At 42.5% G+C, this 19,770-nt stretch overlaps 1 protein-coding gene across 2 annotated transcripts in view; it reads left to right on the top strand.

Moving 5' to 3' along the window:
- The window catches only part of PREX2 (phosphatidylinositol-3,4,5-trisphosphate dependent Rac exchange factor 2), a 108,946-nt gene that overhangs the window by 60,188 nt on the left and 28,988 nt on the right, over positions 1-19,770 (top strand). For both annotated transcript variants that reach the window (XM_028736756.2, XM_028736755.2), the window contains exons 21-26: positions 1,592-1,709; positions 8,033-8,217; positions 10,171-10,332; positions 13,641-13,863; positions 15,059-15,266; positions 19,313-19,492. In XM_028736756.2, the coding sequence (XP_028592589.2) occupies positions 1,592-1,709; positions 8,033-8,217; positions 10,171-10,332; positions 13,641-13,863; positions 15,059-15,266; positions 19,313-19,492 (1,076 nt within the window). The remainder of the gene's footprint in view (positions 1-1,591; positions 1,710-8,032; positions 8,218-10,170; positions 10,333-13,640; positions 13,864-15,058; positions 15,267-19,312; positions 19,493-19,770) is intronic.

The following is a 19,770-nucleotide window of genomic DNA, read 5'->3' as shown; positions in this document are numbered from 1 at the left end:
GAGCTAAGGGATATAAAGAAATTTGACCTAGTGCTGAATATGCCCTCCAACAGCCTTTTAAGTAACCTTTCCAAAGAAGGATTATTAGAGATAAGACAAAGGCTGACCATAAAGCTCCAGTGAAGTGCAATAGGTTTCATCTTAACAGTAGTTAAACAAAACTTATTGCACTTCTGAACAGCTTTATATTGGTAAAAAATGACTATGGGTTATACTGATGATCTTGAGAATCCAACAAGGGCACTGGTTCCCAGGGTATTTTCTGAAGAACCGAATAAATATGTATCCAAACAGTCCTGCTTTGCTTTGGTGAATGTACCCTACCAACAGGTGCTCAAGATGTAATTAAATAAGCAATATTTAAATTTAATACTCTGATAGATTATCTTCTTTGTTTTCACTATTATATACGAATCTTCAGGAGATTTGTGTTGACAATTTTGGCAACAGGGTGTTGTAAGATAAAGTAAAGATTTAAAACATACCATTTGTTATGATGCATCTTTTATTAAATATAAATGGAATTCCGATTTAAACCTCATCTGGTAAATACAATGTATTTTGAATTCTTCATGAATATAATTGTAATGATCGTGAAAGAGAAATAAGTTTAAGCTCTAGTTTATGAGAGCAATGTGCCAAAACTGTATTTTTTTGCTGTTCTTGCTTAATTTTCATTTCATCCCACACGTTTCCCTTTAGAGGCTATGTTTTCAATTCTATCAGAACACAAGCTATTTTTGTGGTTCATCCAGCTGCATTTAAGTGCGGGTGATATAAGCTTCTATGGGGGATGTAATGTTTCAGTAATTCAGCATGAGATTGATTTCAAATATATTAAGTAAATTAATTAACATTTTTTGGGGGGATGGATCCACTTTTTTATTGCCAGTCCAGCAAAGTTCTACATATCTGGGAACAAATTTTGAAATAAAACAAATGACGAAGTGATCTGGTTTTGCTACAGTGAATGCAATTTAAAACCATGCTTTCCTCTCTCTCATCTGTTAATTTTTGTGGTGAACACCCAGCAAGCGACAGCTTTCTATTATTTATTTAATATATTTATATCCTGCCTTTCTCCCAAGTTGGGATTCAGGGCAATTTTCCACATTAAAAAAATTATTAAATTGTAAAATATAAAGTAATAAAAGCAAACTAGATAGAAACAATAATTAAAATACATCAAAACATTTAAAACCAGCAAGTAAAATGGTTTGCCCTGACAGCATCCCAGTGATCAGCATTGTCTGTACCTTAATTTTCAGAGGCCTGTCTGAATCAGCCTTCCCATGGCAGAATAATGAAGGAACTAATCTAACATCTCTTGGGAGGGAATTCCACAACAAGAATATCTTGTGCACATATTTGCCCTCCTTGGGGTTTCTCTCACACACAAAAAGGATGTGTGTGCTTAGGGGACTGAAAAATGTAAAATACCAAATCTCCTTTTTGGTTCATCTAGAATAAAAACACGGTTTCTCTGGCAAAGCTAATATGAATTAGTGTGTGTGTGTGTGTGTGTGTGTGTGTGTGAAGTAAAAACTTGTGTAAAGTAAAAACTTTCATCATTGTTATTACTTTCCTACAGCAAGATTCTATTCAGTGGGTATATAACAGTATTGAGAGTGCCCAGGAAGATCTTCAAAGAACAAACTCCAAATCCTTGGGGGAAGATGGAGGAGATGCCTTTGACTGCAAAGTAGAAGGTAGGTGTCAGGGAACTGCCATCGGAGGAACCGGTGGTGAAAGGGATCACGCAGGCTGGGAGAGACTCAGCAGCGGAAGCAGGAACCAGCAGAGGGAGAGGTGGGTCTCTGGTGGAAGGGCTCACGCAGGCTGGGAGAGACTCAGCAGCTGAAGCAGGAACTAGCAAGGGGAGAGGTGGATCTCCGAGGGAAAGCGAGCAGGGGGGAGGGCTCAAGGACTCTTCCAGCGAGAGCAGTGGGGGGGTATCTGAAGCTCCCATAGGGAGACCCACTCCTCGCCGGAAACTGTCACGCCGTGAGTCCAAAAGACGTGTTTCCGTTAAGGAGCTTTTATGCTGGAAACGATTCCGAAAGCAACCACTGTCGGAATCTGCAAGTGATTAGAGCAGCCATGTCTGAGGGGCTCTGTCACAGACAGAAGTTTGTGGGCTTGAACAAACTCTGAGGGACTGCGAATTTACGCACAAGCAGCTCATTATCCCATCACAGCATTCCGACAGTCTTTGTAAGCTGTTTGTGCAGGAGAAGGCATCATGAGCGACCCAGCCAGCACCGGGCAGGCAGGGGCTGGAGCAGGGCCAAGCCTGGAGGAGAGCTACCGGGCGTTGGAGATCCAGCTAGCGCTGCAGACGGCAAGGCTTGAGGAGAGAAGGGCGCAGGATGCAGACAAAAGGGGAAAAGGCACCCAGTTCCCCAGAAAGGTACCAGGATTGGTGCAGAAGTTTGGGGGGGACCCCAAGGACTACCATGCCTTTAGAACAGAGATGCAATATGCCCTCAATGTGCAGTTTGATGAATTCCCTGACGAGGAATCACGAGTGGCTTTCGTGATTGGGCATCTTGAAAAGGGAGCACGGGATTGGGTGAGACCCATGATGGCAACGAATAGTGCCGTCCTAAAGGACACAATGAAGTTCTTTCGTGCCATGGATCTGATGTTTTCCAGCGATATTGAGCAGGGAGTGGTGCGCAGGCAGCTCATGGCTTGCAAACAGGGGAGCCGATCTGTCCGTGAGTACTGGACTGAGTTCACCATGCTGGTTCACAGATTGGGGTGGGACTTATCGGCGGAACCCATTCAGATGCTTTTTGAAGAAGGTCTGGCTCCGGTGGTGAAAGATGAACTGGCCAGGGGTCCCAGGGCGGATTCTATGGATCAGCTGAGCAAATCTGCGCTGACCATAGGAGCACGCCAGGAGGCAAGAGCTTTGGAGAGGCGGGAAGGGAAGGGGGAATGTTGGAAGGAGTTCCGCATTCCAGACATTCCAGAAACAACTTTCCCGCCGGCAGAGCCGATGGAAATCGGAACAGCGCGCGCGCGCGCAGTTTCAAAGCCCAGTGAAGGGGGAAAGAAGGAGGGAAAAGGCGCCCGGAAATGCTATCTCTGCCAACAGCCAGGTCACTTTGCCAGAGTCTGCCCCCAGAGGAAGGAATGGCAAGGGATGGTGGGAGCTGTTGAGGGTAGAGAGGAGGAGAAACTGGAGCAAGTAAAAGCCAACGCCTGGTTGCCACCGTCGGGGCACAGCAACCAGGCCAAAGAGCAGTGAAAGTGCCCACGCCAGAACCTCCTAAACCTGCCTTAGTGATAGAAGTGTCGCTAGAGCTGCAAAACGGATACCCCTTAAAGACAAAGGCGCTGTTGGATTCAGGCAGCTCCTGCAATTTCATAAGCAAGGAGTTTGCAGCCGAACACCAGATACAGACTATCCCTTTAAGCAACCCCCTGCAGGTGACCACGATCGATGGCAGGGAGTTGTTGGGAGGAGAAGTCAGCTTGCAGACCGTCCCAATGATAATGAAGGTGGCAAGGCACACCGAACTGATAGCTTTTAATGTGGCCACCTTGGGAGGAGCCCCTATTATTTTGGGGATGAGCTGGCTAGCGTTACATGATCCGCTGGTGAGCTGGCATCAGAGAGTGGTTTCCTTTAGTTCAGCACATTGCTTAGAACACTGCAAAGGGGGAAAGGGTTCAGCAGGGGCCCATGCCAACCTAGCAGGGACGGAAGTAATGGAGAAAGTGAAGGTACCACGACAATACGCAGATCTCAGCGACGTGTTCAGCGAGAAGGAAGCTGACCAACTACCCCCGCATAGACCCTTTGACTGTCAAATCAATTTACTCCCTGGGGCACAGCTTCCTGTAGGCAAGTTGTACGCCATGTCAGACAGAGAAATGCAGGAGCTAAGGGAGTTCATTGACAAGAACCTGAAGAGAGGTTTCATCAGAGAGTCCAGAGCGGTGGGAGGTAGCCCAGTGTTTTTTGTGGATAAAAAACACACGGATAAGCCGAGACTGGTGTGTGACTTCAGGGGGTTAAACGCAGTGTCAGAACCTTTGGCCTTTCCAATGCCCAGGATTGATGACATTTTGACCAGGGTACGGAAGGGAAAGATTTTTACAAAGCTGGACCTAAGGGGGGCGTACAATCTGATACGTATAAGGAAAGGGGATGAATGGAAAACCACCATGTTCACCCCTTTAGGGGCATTTGAATATTTAGTTATGCCATTTGGATTACAAGCAGGGTCGGCGTGCTTCCAAGCTTTTATGAACCACGTACTGGGGCCTTTGCTGTACAAGAATTGTGTGGCCTTCCTAGATGACGTGTTGGTGTACTCTGAGAATGAGGAGCAGCATGTAAGAGACGTCAGAGAAGTGTTGAGCAGGCTGCAGGCCAACCGGCTGTGGGTGAAACTGGAGAAGTGTCAGTTTCATACCAAGGAGGTGGAGTTTCTGGGGTACCGCCTGTCAGACAAGGGATTGGCCATGGACCCCGGCAAGGTCCAGGCAGTGCTGGAATGGAAAACACCCAAAACAAAGAAGGATGTGCAGAGGTTCCTAGGGTTTGGGAACTTTTATCGTAAGTTCATTCGAAACTTTGCCCACCTGACGGCGCCCATTACGGACTGTCTCAGCAGTAAAAAGAAATTCGTTTGGACTGAGGAGGCGGAGCGAGCCTTTGAGGAACTGAAAAGGGCCTTCGCCTCGGAGGAGCAACTTCTGCATGTGGACTTACAAAAAAAGATGAGGGTCGAAACAGACGCATCAGACAGAGCCATAGGGGCGGTGCTTCTTCTGCAGCCAGGGAAGGAGGAGTCAGAGTGGAGACCGTGTGCCTTTTTTTCGCGGAAACTGAACAAATCCAAGAGGAATTACACGGTGTATGACCGAGAACTTCTTGCTATTCATGAGGCCTTCCGGAAATGGAGGCACCTGCTAATTGGCGCACAACATAAGGTGCAAGTGTGCACTGACCACAAGAATCTAGAGTATTGGAGAACGGCACGAGTGCTCAACCAACGGCAGTTGAGATGGGCTCAGGAGTTCTCCAAATTTAACTTTGAGATTTGTTACGTGCCAGGCCCAGAGAACATTAGGGCGGACGCTCTCTCACACAAACCTGAATATTTGGAGGGGGAGGGAGCACCCGAAGAAAGACATGTCATTCCAGAGGACCGCTGGGTGTGTGGGGCGGCATTGGTGGGGCAAAGAGAACTGGTAGAGGGAACGGAGAATGATGAATACGCCCAGGACAAACTCAGGGGTCTCAGGAGGGAGGGAGACAAACCCGGAGGTTTTGAGGAGAAAAACGGGGCGTTGTATTACAAGGGAGCGTTATATATACCTGAAGGAGATTTGAGAGAGAAGGTACTCAAGCAGCTGCACGATAGCCCCACAGCAGGGCATTTTGGGCAACACAAAACCATGTGGCTGGTTACCAGGGAATTTTGGTGGCCCAAGGTCAGGGAAGATGTGCGGGAGTATGTGAGAGGGTGTGACCAATGCCAGCGAGCCAAAGGGGAGAGGCGGGCGCCGGCAGGGTTATTAGAACCGCTACCCACACCTGAAAGACCATGGGAAGCAGTGGCAATAGATTTTATGACTGATCTGCCAAAGTCCAGAGGGAAAACAGCCATCATGGTTGTGGTAGACCTGTTAACCAAAATGGCCCACTTTATAGCCTGCTCACATGCTGTCACGGCAGAAGAAACAGCGAAATTGTTTGTAGAAAATGTGTTTAGGTTGCATGGCGCCCCCTTGAGGGTGGTTTCAGACCGAGGGAAACAATTTACTTCCAGGTTCTGGAGGAAGCTCATGAGCTTACTGCATGTAGAGGTCAATTTTTCAACTGCCCGGCATCCTGAAACCAACGGGCAGGCAGAAAGAGCCAATGGCATCCTCCAGCAATATTTGAGGTGTTATGTCAATGACAGAGAGAATGATTGGGTGGAGAAGCTGGCGTTGGCGGAATTTGCCTACAACAATGCAGAGAACGTGTCCACGGGGATGAGCCCCTTTTTGGCTAATTACGGGTGTCATCCCAGGGCTTTCCCAGGAGGGGAGGGGGAGAGATGGAGTGTTCCAGCTGCCGAACAGTTCGTAGAAGAAATGGAAGCGATCCATCGCCAGCTACAGCTAAATTTAGACAGGGCCAAGGAGGAATATAAGAGGCAGGCAGACAAAAACCGAAGAGAAGGTGAAACCATTAGGGTGGGGGACCAGGTGTGGCTGTCAACCAAAGGGTTACCCTTCAAAGGGGGTTGTAAGAAGTTAAGACCCAAAAGACTGGGCCCATTTGAAGTCACGCAACAGGTCAACCCAGTCGCTTTCAGACTCCGGTTACCGAACCACATGAAGCTGCACCCAGTTTTCCACAGGTCGTTGCTGTCACCGTATAAAGGGGACAGAGAAGGGAGGGTGACTCGGGGACCAGCAATGGAGGAAAGGGAACAAAGCTACCATGTAGCGGAGATCCTCGATTCCAGGTGGAAGGGAGATCAAGTAGAGTATTTGGTAATGTGGGAAGGGGAACCGGAGTCGGAAAACACCTGGGTCATGGCGGAGGATGTCAATGACGAGGTTTTAATAGAAACTTTTCATCAGAGGTTCCCAAGTAAACCTCAGCCAGTGGCGAGGTTCAGGAGGGAATACTTTGCCACCACCGACGAAGAAGAGGAGTTGGAGGGGTTCACAGATTCCGAGGAGGAGGAGGAGTCAGCGAGCCAGAACGGAGACCGATGGAGGGAAATGTTTGAGACGTCTGAAGATGAAGAGGAGTCTTTTCAGGGTTTTACCTCCTCACCACCCAGAGGAGAGGGAACGGGAGGGGGTGAAGGGGGCCCTGGAGGGGAGGTGGATGTCAGGGAACTGCCATCGGAGGAACCGGTGGTGAAAGGGATCACGCAGGCTGGGAGAGACTCAGCAGCGGAAGCAGGAACCAGCAGAGGGAGAGGTGGGTCTCTGGTGGAAGGGCTCACGCAGGCTGGGAGAGACTCAGCAGCTGAAGCAGGAACTAGCAAGGGGAGAGGTGGATCTCCGAGGGAAAGCGAGCAGGGGGGAGGGCTCAAGGACTCTTCCAGCGAGAGCAGTGGGGGGGGTATCTGAAGCTCCCATAGGGAGACCCACTCCTCGCCGGAAACTGTCACGCCGTGAGTCCAGAAGACGTGTTTCCGTTAAGGAGCTTTTATGCTGGAAACGATTCCGAAAGCAACCACTGTCGGAATCTGCAAGTGATTAGAGCAGCCATGTCTGAGGGGCTCTGTCACAGACAGAAGTTTGTGGGCTTGAACAAACTCTGAGGGACTGCGAATTTACGCACAAGCAGCTCATTATCCCATCACAGTAGGGTTATAGAATCATAGAATTGGAAGGGACCCTGAGGATCATCTAGTCCAACCCCCTGCAATGCAGGAATACGCAGATGTCCCATACAGGGATTGAACCTGCAACCTTGGCATTATCTGCACCACACTCTAACCAACTGAGCCATCCTGACAGGGTTATTTGTTTCTTTGTTATTAAGCAAAATCAAGGTGAGCTTTGGATGTTACCCTTACCAAAGCAAACACAATTTTCACCTGTTCGTATAATACAATTAAAAGTACCAGATAAAATGCAGTTATTGCTTGTTTGCATGGTTTTATTAGCTATTACATATCTGCTATCGTAGTATATTTTTTATCTTCTGAATGCAACACAGAAGATTCCCTAACCCTGGATTTAAGCATGCTTATTTTCATATTGGATTGTGCCCACAGAATAACAGCAAGGCATACTCATATTTTGGTTGTCTGTTACTGTGATTACAGCTTTGGTTTGCAGATAATATTTTTAAAATCCCTTTACAACAAATGAACCATGTTTCAGAGACACAGTATCTGCACCACAGTCTCTTTCACCTGACTCACCCTGTTCAATCATTAATTTAGCAAAATGAAATAGGTGCTTATTTAGTAAATTAGTTAACTTAGGCATATTAGTTAGTTTAGTAAGCATAATAGGATTCAAAACAATTTGATTTTTAAATTTGTTTTTTTAGAAGTAATTGACAAATTTAATACTATGGCAATAATTGATGGACGGAAGGACCATGTTAGTCTAACTGTTGATAATGTTCACCTGGAATACGGTGTAGTTTACGAGTATGACAGCACGGCGGGAATAAAATGCCATGTTTTGGAAAAGATGATTGAACCAAAGGGCTTTTTCAGCTTGACTGCAAAGGTATGAAACATAAAATATTTATTTGTTTAGTTCTTTATTGTTCCTTTGATTACTGAAGCAGCACACCCTATTTATGAATATGATTTATGGATATGATTACTGTAATTTAATCTCAAGTGTATTCTTTGCCAGTGACCTGTGTCCTATCGATGGTCATGAATTGTGGTCATTCACCCAGAAAGAAAATTAAGTTGTAGTGTAGTCATAAATTGAGCTTCTAAACTCAAAACAACAAATGCTGAAGAAGTAAAAATTTCGCTACCTTTCCAACTATACCCCCCATACCCCACAAAAGTTTTTTTTTAAGGGAAATATACAGGTTTTTTTCCAGGAATCCATTTATTTAATTATTGTATATTCATGTTGCCTTTTGAGCAAACACCACAAAACCATTCACACAGAAATATTAACTAATAATTATAAATTAAAACTATGTAATAAATGAGGAAATACAAGAAACAAGGAGGGGGAGAAAGCCCTGTGGCGTGGCAGTTAATTAACTGAAGTCATAATGTTCCAGGAATACTCTGCCCATGTTTTTTGTTATGAAACGTCACTCAGATATCAGGCCAGACCCTGTAAAAAAAGGCTTTTGCATTCTGGGTGAAGAAGTGAGTTAGTTTTTTCCTGGAACTAGATGCACAAGGCACCTTTACTTTGTTCAGTCTTTACCACCCAGAGGTAGGTTACGCTGACTGGCCCAAGGCCACCCAGTGAAAGCCATCAATAGGGAAGGGAAAGGTATACCCATCTCTGCTGTATCACTTGAACCAGAGGATTGCTTGGTAAGTCACCTTGTAGCAAATAGAAGTAATGTGAAACAATGGAAGGGTAGCCTTGTTTGAGTGTTGGATATAGTAATCCTCGTAGATTTCTTTTCTCCAAAGCTATGAAGCCTAATTAATAAGCAGCTTAATTTTTTAAAAATAGGAAACCATATAGCAATGCAATATTTTAGAGCTGGTAAAAATATAATAATTTGAAAATCAAGAACAGGGTCCAGAAGTCTTAGTAATGATTTAACTGCAGTCTTTGTAGTTATAACCAAGGGATTACGTTTGCAGGTGTGTTTTGCATTATTAATTAAACCTGCAGGAAATTAAACTCTTACAAGCAATTATAAACCTTTAATTAATGTGCTGATTCAGAAAGCAAGAGTTTAAAAGCTTTCTGTCTATAATTACATGAACTAACTTCTTCAGTTCTAGGGCAACTGTAATAAGCTATAACTATAATTACAATGTGTGCAAAAATTGGGTGATTAGTAAATTCCCAATTACTTTGACTTTTACCAAATTCCAATAAAAAAATCAATAAAAGATTATTATTTCACATAGAATAAATTAATTTATTAGGCCTTTTGATTTTGCATATTTTGCAGTTGTCTATAGGATCTGGAGTCTGTATCCTGGATCTGTTTTCCTCTAAACAATATTGCCAAGTTATTGTGAAGGGAGGATGGGTTAATGACGGCCAATGGGCTTTGCAAGCCTCTACTCTACAATTAAAACCTCTGATCAGGGTTGAGGTTCCTTTGACATGTTCTCTTTTATTTGTAATTGTAACGAGCTTGGGGTTTGTTTTAAACAATACAAATATGACAAGGGCAGAGTGTTAAGGAAATCAGGTTCCAACTCACAGGGATAAAGGAATTGAAAGAAGGAGGGAGAAGAAGGAAGAAGCCATAGCCAAGTTGACTAGTGCTTAAGGAAGGCAGGTAAGGCATATAGAAAATTGTATAGAAATGAATTAAATAAATAAATAAACAAACAAACAAAATTGCAGCTCAGTATCTGGGAGCTATTGCTGACAAGCAGCATACTTAAATATGAAAAGAAATATCCTCTGCAAGAAAAAATGTTTATTATCCTGCATTACTTGTTTGTTTACACTGATATCTAATGTCAGTCTTTTTAACACCAACACAATCCACCGCTTTTGTCTTACTCACAGATTCTCGAAGCTTTAGCAAAAAGTGATGAGCAATTTGTGCAAAACTGTAATAGTCTAAATAGTTTAAATGAAGTCATCCCCACTGAACTTCAGAGTAAATTCAGTGCCACTTGCAGTGAGAAAATTGAGCACATTTGCAGAAGAATCACTAGTTATAAAAAGGTAAGGAGCAAAAAAAAAAAAAAAAAAAAAAAAAAAAAAAAAAAATTGGGGGGGGGAATTTACTGACTTTGTTTAGAAATTAAAAATACTCAGCTGGAACTAAATATGTGTAACTGAGATACTAGCTCTCCCACTGTTTACTCCTACCTACATTCCCCCCTCTCCTTCCTCGGTCAAATTCTATGTTAAATAAAAGGTCATGCACCTGTCCACTTTGTGAGATGTCATGCACATTAACGATGCTAAAGAAAAAGAAATAATCAGCCATAATACAGAAAAATGTCTATGCTTATAATAATATTTTATTATCTTGTTAATTATGCTGTTTCAAATGTTCATTTTATCCATTCCCCCTTTGAACAATGGATAGATAGGAGAGCTACCATAGGAACCTGACCTGCAGGCCTAGTTAGATTTGCCAGACCTCCCAGTTCTGCTCAACAGACTGTTTTGGGCTGACCACACTGACAGGTCATTCACCTGATGTAATAAGATGAAAGGTATGGACAAGTAAAGTTGCGGTTGCAAAGAAAGAATCAGGAACCCAAGAATGTCCTTAGCAAAGTTCCATTGCAGCCATGGCTTCTATTCGCTGCTGTTTAGTTAGTGCCGAATGGAAGTCCTCCTGCTTTCAGGCAGAAGCAGATCCATTTGGGAGCTTCTGTCTGGAGCGCCTGAGTGGGCTGATCCCTGCTGACTGGGTCCAAAACCAGTGCAGCTTGCATTTGGCGTCAAATCTAAACAGTGCTGAAAGCATGCCACTCAAATGCGGCCTGTAGAGGGTTGGCTGCTATTTGACCCAGCCCTCTGGCCAAAAGGGGTTTCCCCACCCCTGTCCTAGTGATCCTTTATTTTGCTTGCATTTCACAAGAATTATACACGCATTAGAATTTTACATTTGTACTTTGAAACTGGGTCTTTTGCTTTATGGACTAAAATGATATTTCTAAACTGGAACCTGGCAAGCAAATGTTTGCAATTTGCAAGTGGGGAGAGAGGGGGGCAGGGGGAAGAGAGGGGGGGACTTTAACACTCCACCACTTGACTTTAGAATAAATGGTTCAAAAACGTTTCATGGTCTAAATAAATCTAGCTAGCAATCCATTTATTAAACCCTGTCTGTCTGTCTGTCTATTCACCTTACTTCAACTTGACTGCCTCGGATGGGTATTTTAACTGCTCAGTCAGAAATTCAATGTAGCCAAATACATTATGCTTTTCATATTTCTTGCCTACTTTACAAGAATTTAATGTGATGTGCAGTTTCCAGGATAAGAATAGCAAGATCATACTAGGTCAGGAGGAAGTACATTGGCACAACCACAAGGGGAAGGCGTATATAATTACTATACCTGATACATTATCTTATTATAAACCCACATATTCATCAACTTCTCAGATAAGACCTTTCCAAAATCCATAATCATGTTGCAAATGCCGTTTCAAAAATGTTTACTGTTCTTGATGGCTATTAGTAACCTGTTTCATTCCAAGAATAGCTATGCCTTTCTTTTAGGAAGGTTAATGTAACCATAGTAACAAAAGTGTGCTGTTAGCTTCATTGTGAAAGTTTGAAATCTATAAACAGAAATGCAGTGGCTTCCTGCAGTGCTTATTATTATCTCATTATTTCTCAGAGAAGTTTTAAGGCCTGGGTAATAGTCGCCACTTTTTCCAACGCATGCATGAAAAGAAATGTGGAACTTAACTTTTGACTTAAGTTGTAACTAGCCATTTGGCACCTGTGGGAGACAATGTGTGGGAGATTTAAATGTGAAAAATGTACAGTCAAACCTCGGTTCTCGAACGGCTCTGATTTAGAACGTTTCGGCTCCTGAACACCCAAAACCCGGAAGTAAACACTCCGGTTTTTGAACATTCTTCGGAACTCGAACATCCAATGCAGCTTCCGCTTGAGTGCAAGAAGCTCTTGCAACCAATTGGAAGCCACGCCTCAGCTGTCAAACGTTTCGGAAGTCAAACGGTCTTCTGGAACGGATTATGTTCAACAACTGAGGTTTGACTGTACTGCTGTTCTTCCTATTTAAGTGTCCTTGTGTCCTGCTTGTTCCAGTTTCACATGCTTTAAGTATAATATATCCATACAAACATACATGATCAACATTATTATCAACATTACAGTATAGCATAGATTTCTTGTACAAGCTCAATAATCTGTTGATTTTATTCAAAACGGAAGCTGCACACAGGAACACAGGTGTGTGTTTTTGTTTGTGGGTGTAGGAGTGCACTGTGCCTATAGATCTGTAAGAAAAAGTACCTACTTTGGTTAGAATTGCTGCTAAGGCTTCTATCAATTAAAAGTCTGCATTCCTAGACTTTGCTATGTGGGTACCTAAATATCAATCGATTGGTCCCTAGGGGAGTCAGTTGGGGCTACTTCAGCAATTACCTCCATGAGATTCACATCAAGCCCGCTTTTTAAAAGATTCGTTCTCCCTGAATGGTTTGTTTGTTGCTTTTTTTGCCTGTTGATTAATTCTTATCTTTCTACAAGTGGTTTGATGGGTGGGGCAGAACTGTTCACTATTGCTTACTGGGAGGTAGAGGGCAGTGTGGAAGGTCACTGCAAATGCTCTGGTTTGGCTCTGGATTACAAACTAGCACAGCAATTCTACCCCACCCAGCGAATCACTTCTGACTTTGTATAGCTGTTCTTTTCTTGTATTGTTTTAAGACTGATTATAAACTGCCTTATGGCGATTTTCCTGGAAAGGCAGGGAGCCAGTGTGGTGTAGTTAGAGTGTTGGACTAGGACAGGGGTCAAATTTCTGCTCAGCCATGAAAAGCTCCCTGAGTGGGCCAGTCACTGTTTTTACCTCAAAGGATTGTTGTAGGGATTAAATGAGGAGTGGGAGAACCAGATACGCCAACTTGATGTAGAGTAAAATAAAAAAGTAAAATAAAATAAATAAAAACATCTGAATTAATGAAATAAGATAAGGATTCATTCTGTATTAGGCTGCCACAGGATTGTTCATTTTGCTTTTAATTGCTTTTCAGAGTATTGTTCCTATAGTCAGTGATTAGAATAGAAGTAGCACTTGGACTCACCTGCAATCTTCTTCCTCTCTTCTCCAGTAAAAAGCAATGTGAGGTTAGGCATGGACACAGAGAAGGAACATTGTTATATTTCAAGAAGTCAAACTTCAGTTCAGTTCCACCTATCAGGCTGGGGAATACTAAAGTGTGTGTGAGAGAATTTTCCTCATATCTGCAAAATAAATAGAGCTAACTATATTTAAACCTTTTAGTAGTTGCTAATATATTCTACCCTGCCCCTGCAGTTTTCACGGGTGTTAAAAAACCGAGCTTGGCCTACCTTCAAGCAAGCAAAGTCAAAGATCTCACCACTGCACAGCAGTGACTTCTGCCCAACTAACTGCCATATCAACGTGATGGAAGTCTCATATCCTAAAACTTCAACGTCACTTGGCAGTGCTTTTGGTGTTCAGCTAGAGAGCAGAAAACATCTTTCCCATGAAAAAGAAAACAAACATACTGACCAAGGTAAGCTTCTATATGAGCTCTAGCTATCTACCTTCCTCTACCTACCTGTCTGTCTGAAAACTGCCCCTCAACATTTGAGCCTATGTTCAACATCAACTGCAGCATTTTGCAGCAGCCAGGTAATCCCACATAGAGCACGTTCCAGGAAGCAAGCCTTGAGGTTACCAATGCATAGATCACCATGGCCAGACCATCCCTGTCCCAAGCATGGCCATAGCTGACATATCAGCCACAGCTGGTAAAAGGCACTCCTAGCCACTCATAAATTCCCAGTGACAGAAATGGATCCAGGAGCACCGCCAAACTCTGAGCCTGTTCTTTCAAAGGGAGTGCAACCCCACCCAGAACAGGCAACTGCCCCATCTTCCAGATACAGGAACTACTAATCTATGGCATCTTCATTTTCCCATGGTTCAAGCTCAGTTTATTGCCCCTCATCCAGTCCACTACTGCACACAAAGCACAGTCCAGATTATGCACAGTTGCCCCCGACTCACATGTTATGGAGAAGTACAGCTGTGTGTCATCAGCACATTGACTTTGCCCCAAAACTCCTAATGACCACACTCGGTGATTTCATATAGATGTTAAACAGCATTGAGGACAAGACACGACATTGTGGTATACCATAGTGCAAAGACCATGTAGCTGAAACACAGTCTCCCAATGCTACTTTCTGGACATGATCCTCTAGGTAGCAGTGAAACCACTGCAAAACAGTGCCCTCAATACCCATCCTACACAGCTGATTCAGGAAGCTACCATAGTGTATGGTATCAAAAGCTGCCATTTCCTTAATCATTTTCTTTTCTTTTCCTAGCATAAAGCAAACTAAGAAGCAGTTAGTCACTGGCAGATTTTGCCAAAATGTTTGATCCTTCAGTGCTTGGGCTATTTAAACAGACTTTTTATAACCCTTGAATAACAGAACTAATGTTTCACTAGCAAGCAGACAATTTGCAAATAAACAAACAAACAAATAAATAAATAAATAAATTGTTATGCATAGTTGGATTTTCAATATCAAATTGCTCATGTGTTGAATGTGTAAAACTTTTTAAACTCAGTGTGATTATTAACTGGATTCATGAAAAATGTATTATCTTCTATGGTTCAAAATAAGTGAGCTACAACTACAGAGACCAATATACCTGATAACCTACTTATGCATTCTATATTATTTCCTTCTTGCCAGGTAAACTGAGTCCCATGGTTTATGTACAACATACAATTACCACTATGGCAGCTCCATCGGGACACTCCTTGGGTCAACAAGATGGCCATGGTTTGAGGTATCTGTTAAAAGAAGAGGATCTGGAAACACAAGATGTCTATCAGAAACTGTTGTGCAAACTGCAAGCTGCACTAAAAGAGGTGGAAAACTGTGTTTCTCAAATAGATGAGTAAGTAAAACTTATGGAATGTAGGGATTTTGGACATTAAGACATAAATTTGCTTTTAAAGGAGCCCTTCCTAACATTGTAGCTTAGCCTATGTATTGGACTTTTTTGTGAGGGCTACAGTTCAATGGTAGGAGATTTCATTTGTGTGCTGCACATCCTGGGTTAAATACCTGCCATTTCATTCATATATATATATATATAAAATTTTGGAAGCATGGCTGGAAAGTACCTCAGCCTGAGACCTTGGAGAGCTTCTTTAAGCTAGAATAGACAGAAGTGAGTTAGATGATCTGACTCATTGGCAGATTCATATAAGTCAAGGAGTAAAAGGATAAAGGCCATTGGAACAATGCAGTTCCCTAAAATCAATATAAAAAAATCAATATAAAATTGGCAGAAAATGATAGCAAAGAGTTTAAGGCGGGGTGGATTAAATCCTATTTATTTCCAAGATGTACATACTGCTCACATGACCTCTTTGAGCAGCTTACAATTTAAAATAACACAATGTGATACAATAAAAACCACAGCAAAATGTTACAATATAAAGTAACAAGAAAATAGAAAAAAACAGAAGCAGGAATGGCCCAGCCATTAGGCAAAGTGAGGCAACCGCTTCAAGTGGCAGGTGCTGGGGGATATTATTATTATTAGTAGTGTTGGTATTATATTAATTACCTTTGTATATTTCCCTATACCCATAGGTCTCAGGGTGGTTCACAACATAAAATCACAATATAAAGACACTAAATACATAATAGAAACAAAAAAGAGCCAATAATCTCCCCTCCCCCTTGCTGTTTCTCTTAAGTGCCTCAGCCATTTCCCTGAGTTGGGACCGGAGGATGTGGTGTGTCCTGCCCCCCAAAACTAGCTTTCTTGGATGTGGTGGTGCACACTCCCTCATCAGCAATGTTGAATTAAGATTCAGCTGCCAGTCCAGTTAGCTTCTTTATCTGGAATGGAGAAGGGTGCCAGACTGATCTTTGCCTCAAGCCAAAATATGTCTTGGGCCAGCCACGAATAGTAGCCGTATCATTCCCCCCTCTCACACACTCCGTAACCTCAATATCTTCCCGATTAAACGGGTTTAAACTAACCTCCTAAAAGTCAGTGGTGACTGACTGAATTCCTTAGGTGAAAGGTTTCAGTGATTGCTGTCAGGTGTGCGTGCAGGAGCCAGGCCCTGTGACCAATAGGACTTTGCAGGGCTGGGGCCTTCCTAAGTTTGTTCTGAAGAGGCAAGGCGCGGCCCCACAGGTGAGGCTGATTGGTAACTCACAGCACCTGGTGGTAAGAGCTGGGAAGGGATATAAGGCCAGCATTTCCCTTCAGCTCTTTGCCACAGCAACACGCTCCCTGCCTTCGGCTTCTTGCTTCCTGATCCTTGAACCTCGGCTTCTTGACTCCCTGCTTCTTGATCCTCGGACCCTTGACTTCTTGCTTCTTGATCCTCGGACCCCTGACTTTGTGCCTCCTTGCTTCCTGACCCTCGGATCCTTGGCTTCTTGACTCCTGGCTTCTGGACCCCCGTTCCTGCTACCACCCTGCCATCTTGCCCCTGGTCCTGACATCCCCTGCCGGGACTTCGATTGCCTGTGAACCAGACTGTGACAATAGCTCCTCTACTGAAAGAGTTTCGTTTTGAATAAACACAACTTTCCCAATTAATCATAAATACTGGACCAGTGAAATTGCTTTTGTAACCAAAATTGATGAACAAAAAGTCGAACGAACACATTCACTGACATATTTATGTACATCTTTTTCAAAGAGCTACAACACAATTTCAAATAATTTGTATTTTTTTCAGATGATAGATTGAACTGTTCACATTTCGTTTATGAATACATACATTATAAAGCTGAAATATCACAGAGTGAAATAGCCAAAGATTGAAACGGGGGAAAGTTGTTTTAATTCTTTAAAATCATCAATCTCTCTTGATCAATATTTACATTTTCAGTCTCGGTTATTATTTTAGTAGCTTTTTTACTTGGTAACTCTCACTGTCATTTATTTTCTGTTCTCGAGACTTATGCGATGTAGCACCAGTAACTTTCCTATTTTTTTTCATGCTGGAGTAAAAATGATATAATTAAGAAAACATAAATTGTGTGAGTCACATAGTTGTAAATGTTAACAATACACAAGAGAATCTTACATAAAGTATTTATATTGTAAAAGAATTCTGTATAAAGTGAACCAGTAGAAAATCCTATTTAAGATGTACAGATTGAACAAAGGGTATAAACTTTTTAATACTTAGAATTGTCAGGCTTCTTATCACTATTCCTTATGGGCTTATAGGCTGCCAGCATTTAATTGTTCTGAAAGAAAGCAGTTTTGTACAGGAAACAGGATACCCAGAAGCCTATTTTTAAATCTCAGTGGAAGAATAGGAAAAATGAGGCCAGGATTGTCTGGCTGTCAGTATCAATTTACACAATGCCTAGTTTCTGGAGTTCTATCACACCCTAGTATCATTAGACCAATATATACAGGATGCACAAGGTCCCAGGGACCTCTCCACAGGAGAGCAACTAGCAACCAGAGCAGGCAATGCTTAGTCATCCTATTTTACATCCTATTTGTGCTCTGTTTCTGCTGTAAGTAGAATAATGTAAGTACTTCTTACATTATTTGTAAGAAGTACTTGATTCCTCCCTGCCCCAGAGTAGTACTTGGATGAAATGATTATTTCCAATAAATTTTATTGCCCATCATGCAAGAGTTTTGTGATTAAATACTAAAATTTGTACTGATGCATAATAAGATGCATAGCTACACTTGTGCTAATAAGAATAACACTTACATTGCCCCTGGGCTATTTCCTATTGCTGCTTTATGCGAAATGGTGATGAACATTCCTTTCCTGCTACTGATGCCAATACTGTAAAATTTGAATGTAGCAGCTGAGTGCTTGGAAGGCTTGAGTGCTGCTGTTTATGCTTCCACCTTTTGAGTTTGATAAGTTTGTTTCTAGATTTCATGCATTGTTTAATCACCTTGGATGGAAAGATGTAGCAGTGCACCTTAATGTATATATCGCTAAGCCCCTAAATTATGGCAAAATTGTATGTCTTTGATTTAATTTAGAATAACATCTGTTTGTATTTATTATGAACACACAATTTCCTTTTGTGGTATGTCGCTAAGCAGCTGAGGCACACAAACCCATTGGGCTGTAAGAATACTCATTGGCTTGTGTCTCTGTTCTCACATAATCATACTAACCACATTTACTAAAATTAGAGATTATTGTACCTTGGTCCTCTGATTCTATATTGATACATTAAGGAAACAATCCTATGCACAAGAAGCTGGCATAAAGCAAGATGATGTAAATTAAGCTGGCACAGAGTCACACCAGATCCAACTTCCATTCAGCAGTGAGACGAGTGCTGCCTAAGTCTGGCAGAGGGAAAAGAAGCCTTTAGAATAGTGTCTGAGTTACACCACCCTTTCTGTCAGCTTGATTTATGCCAGGTTGCCAAGACACATGACCAAATTGAACAGGCTTCGAAAGCAGCCTATACCCCTGCCCTTGGTCCCACCCACACTATGTCCCTGGCCACTTTTCCAGTGTTTACACCACCTTATGATCTGCTGGGTTCAGCTCAGCCAGCTGTGTGGTGATGGGGCAGATACACCGGCAGCTCTCTGGCTGAGCTGAGAATGAGGGAGTCAAGCTGGCATAGCCCAGCTAAACCAAGAACCGCCTAACTCAGCTGCAGATCTGCTGGAGCCTCACCTGCTCATCCAGGTACACAATTACCTACTCCCAAAGCTTCTATAAGATGGGCTAACCTAACAATGATTTGGACAGAGTGGTTCCTGTCTTAAGTTAGGTGTGCTTGATTCAATACAGTGTGAGCTAAGCCATACTGATTATTATTATTTATATCTTATAATTCTGCTGAATTTTAGGACAGTACCATGTCCACTTTGGCACACTCCAGTTTTCATACTGTATTTGTAGCATCACTGTTATTTAAAAATAAAAACAATCCTTACTTACAGTAGCTGAATTTATCCCATTTCAGCCTCCTTTCTTCAATAACATACTCTCCACAATCAGAACGGAAAAACCACGAGCCATTAACACCAACAGACAGTGATAGCGAAAAAGGAGAACGAAATGGGAAAAAGGTCTGTTTCAGTGTAGCAGCTGATGAACAGGAAGATTCTGGCCATGACACCATTAGCAACCGGGATTCATACAGGTAAACTCTTACCTCCATCAAGGGTAAGAGAATAATGAATGAATCATGTCTTCAGTTGTTGCTGCATATAAAGCTATTCAAACATTTTGCTGTTACTTAAAAAACTTTGTATGGTTAAAATAACACTTAATTATAACACTATAACGCATCTTCTTTATTAACAGATATTTGATTTGTTTATTTCAAAGGACTGAAGCTCACTTAGCTTAAACTCTGTTGGATCATGGCCTTTCGTATTATTCTGTTCAATTTTAAAATGTTGAGCTTTCTCGCTCACA

Source organism: Podarcis muralis, chromosome 8 (assembly GCF_964188315.1).
Source record: "Podarcis muralis chromosome 8, rPodMur119.hap1.1, whole genome shotgun sequence".
Lineage (NCBI taxonomy): Eukaryota > Metazoa > Chordata > Lepidosauria > Squamata > Lacertidae > Podarcis > Podarcis muralis.
This window is presented reverse-complemented; position numbering and strand designations above follow the sequence as displayed.